The 3,543-nt window shown below is 41.8% G+C and overlaps 1 protein-coding gene across 1 annotated transcript; it reads left to right on the top strand.

Moving 5' to 3' along the window:
• Positions 1-205: 205 nt before the first annotated feature.
• LOC145140263 (uncharacterized) lies at positions 206-1,657 on the top strand. The gene has a single exon (XM_079073808.1). The coding sequence runs from the start codon at positions 206-208 to the stop codon at positions 1,655-1,657; it is 1,452 nt and encodes a 483-aa protein (XP_078929934.1).
• Positions 1,658-3,543: the final 1,886 nt, after the last annotated feature.

Here is a 3,543-nt window from a genome sequence, read left to right as displayed (position 1 = left end):
AATCAAGGACATCCCATTCTACGGGAAAGATCACGAAAACGCGTACAACCATATCGACGAGGTCAACGACATAGCCGACTACTTCAACATTCCTAATGTTCCTCGTGAGACTGTTTTGCTTCGTATGCTACCAGTCACATTTAAGGGAGCCACGAAAGATGGGCTAAAATCACTCCCTCTAGGATCCATCACCACATAGGTGAAAATGCATGAAGAGTTTATTAACCAAATTTTCCCTCCCTCAAAAATAGCAAAATTAAAGAAAGCCATTGCAAACTTTGAGAAACAAGCAGGCGAGTCACTTTATGAGGCGTGGGAAAGGTACAACGGCTTGTTGAGGAATTGTCCCCACAGTGATCTTAACATTCAGCAAGAAGTCTCCATCTTCTATGATGGAGTGAACTTGACAACTAGGCAGCTCCTTGACTCCCAAGGATCGCTCAAGAAGAAAGCACCCACAGTCATAAAGGTGCTAATTGAAGAATTCTCTAAGAACTCTAGAGAATATCATAACCCAAGGCACGACTTAGCCCGAGGGGTGGTAAATTCAGTCGCAGATGATATGGTGGCAATGATGGCTAAACTAGATAGCATGGATCGTAGGATGACAAAGATTGACCAATCCATCCACGCCATCCGAGTGGGATGTGACAACTGTAGCGAGCCTCACCTTACTAAAGATTGTGATCTTGACGAGCACGGGAACCAAAAAGTGCAAGTGTGTTACTCTAGTGGCGATAGATATGATGAGGATTGGCGAAAATTGAAAAAGGAGTGGCTATCATATGACGAGTACAAGAAGGCAAAGGAGGAGAAATATAGGCTGAAGACTAGAGGTTTCTATCAAAAGGAGGAGTCGGTGCAAGAAAAGAAAATGGATATTGAAGACATGCTAAAGCAATTTGTAGCCGCATCCGAGAAAAGACACAACGACACCGATGCGGCAATACGGGAACAACAAGAAATGATGAGAAATCAGCAGGCCTCTATACTTAACATTGAAAAACAGTTAGACCAACTTGCACAACAAATCAACCAAAGAGCACCGGGTGAACTTCCAAGTAATACCGAGAAAAATCCTAGAGGCGCTCAAATCAACATAGTGACAACTAGGAGTGGAAAGATAATCACCTCTCTTACCCCAATCCAGAATGAAGATCCTAAAGAGGTGCAAGAGGAACAGGCAGAAAACTCGAAATCACAAAAACCCGACTCAAATCGTCGAGTCGAAGGAAAGGACTCGACGAGTCCACTGTCTGAACAGAAAAATAACCCTCCTTTAAAACATTATCAACCTCCACTGCCATTTCCAAGACGGGCTAGACAAGAAAAGCAGAATGAAGATTATCAAAAGTTCCTAGAACACATCAAATCCCTCCAAATCAACATTCCTTTCATAAAATCGGTTGCACAAATGCCCAAGTACACAAAATTCTTAAAGGAACTACTCACAAATCGAAAGAAGCTGGAAGAAGTGTCCAAGGTGGTGCTTAATGAAAATTGTTCAGCAGCAATGTTGAACAAATTGCCAAAGAAGATGGGTGACTCGGGTAGTTTGACCTTGCCTTTCCAATTCGGGAACTTAGCTCCTAGTTATGCCTTGGCTAATTCAGGGGCAAGTGTTACCTCATGTCATACTCCTTCTTCAAGAAATTAAACCTTTCGGAACCGAGACCAATTCGGATGGAAATTCATTTAGCAAACAAAACGGTTACATTTCCAAGAGGGATATGCGAGGACTTATTGGTAAAAGTTGATAAATTCGTATTTTCGGCGGATTTCATAGTGCTCGATATGGAAGAAGACCATCAAGTGCCGATCATTATTGGAAGACCATTCTTAAATACCGCAAGCTCCATTGTAGACATGAGAGAATCCAAACTTACCCTTTAGGTGGGAGACGATTCAGTTACATTTGGAGTAGACCGAGCCATGAATCATTCTAAATTTAGTGATGACATGGCCTTCTCGGTGGACTTTATGGAAGAGCTATTAGAAAAAGACAAGTCGAGTGAGTTCTCCAATGTCGTCCAAGACAACTTTGATGCTGAAAGAGACATAAAGGAGCTAGAAAGATTGCTAGAAGAAACCAAATACGAAGAATTAATCATAAGTGCTGAAAACGCGACTCGACGAGTTGAAGACATTAACTCGACGAGTCCGTGTGGAAAAGCGCGTTCAGACGGGAATTTTGGCCTGGACTCGACGAGTCCCCTCTCTGGACTCGACGTGTTCAGTGTACAAAACACAAATTTAGAGCTGAAAACTTTGCCTAAACATTTAGAATATGCATTTCTGGAAGAAGGTGAACAAAAACCCGTGATTATAGCTTCTGACCTCACCCAATCTGAAAAAGAAGAGCTTGTCGAAGTCTTGAAGAAGAGAAAGAATTCCATTGCATGGAAAATCACCGATATTAACGGAATAAGTCCTTCTTATTGTTCTCATAAGATAAATCTTGAAGAAGGTGCAAAGCCGGTAGTGTAACATCAAAGGCGTCTAAACCCGAACATGCAAGAGGTGGTCAAGAAGGAGGTTGTCAAGCTCTTAGATGCCGGGATCATTTATTCGATTTCCGATAGTCCATGGGCTAGTCCCGTTCAAGTGGTGCCAAAGAAAGGAGGGATGACGGTCGTGGCAAACGAGAAGAACGAGCTCATACCTACACGAACGGTAACCGGTTGGCGGGTGCGCATCGATTACCGACAGCTAAACGATGCCATTTGCAAAGACCACTTTCCTCTTCCTTTTATTGATCAAATGCTTGAACGTTTATCTGGCCATAGCTATTATTGCTTTTTAGGTGGATTTTCAGGTTACTTCCAAATTCCAATTGACCCAATTGATCAAGAGAAGACTACTTTCACTTGTCCAAGTGGAACATTTGCTTATCGACGCGTGCCTTTTGGGTTATGCAATGCGCCGGCAACCTTTCGACGGTGCATGACGACGATATTCCACGACATGGTGGAAAAGTTTATGGATGATTTTTCTGTCTTTGGCTCTTCTTTTCATGATTATCTTACTAACCTTGACTTGATGCTTGCTAGGTGTGAAAAGACCAATTTAGTTCTTAATTGGGAAAAGTGTCATTTCATGGTGAAGGAGGGCATTGTATTAGACCAATTTAAATGTTTGCTTGAGGACAAGCAAAGTTTGAGTGTGGTGAAATTTATTTTTAAGAGAACAATTTTTTTTCGAAAGAGGATATAACTCGTCGATTCCAGTCAACCTGACTCGACGAGTCCATCTGTAAATACGCGATGTTTTATAAAGCACGTCTCTACACAATGATTCAGGGACCCCGGACTCGACGAGTAGGTTTTATTGATGGAAAAAAAATTAAACTCTGTAAATTAGGGTTTTTACCCTAAAAAGTAAAACTCATATTTTCACAGCCGTCACCCTCCCCCATTCGACCAAGCAGTTCTTCCAAGCAAGACTTCCAATTTCTGTGACTTCATCTCCCATTTTGCTCAAAAGGTAACATTTTTCGTGCATAATCTTGTTAAAGCTTTGATCTTTAGTAGTTTAGAAGTTGGA

Source organism: Lactuca virosa, chromosome 9 (genome assembly GCF_052849685.1).
Source record: "Lactuca virosa cultivar CGN04683 chromosome 9, Lactuca_virosa_CGN04683_v6, whole genome shotgun sequence".
NCBI classification, from domain to species: domain Eukaryota; kingdom Viridiplantae; phylum Streptophyta; class Magnoliopsida; order Asterales; family Asteraceae; genus Lactuca; species Lactuca virosa.
The sequence above is the reverse complement of the archived record's forward strand: the minus strand, read 5'-3'. Positions and strand labels throughout refer to the sequence as shown.

Coding starts and splice junctions, on each gene's coding strand:
- LOC145140263 (XM_079073808.1), top strand. CDS start 206: ATGCATGAAGAGTTTATTAACCAAATTTTCCCTCCCTCAAAAATAGCA.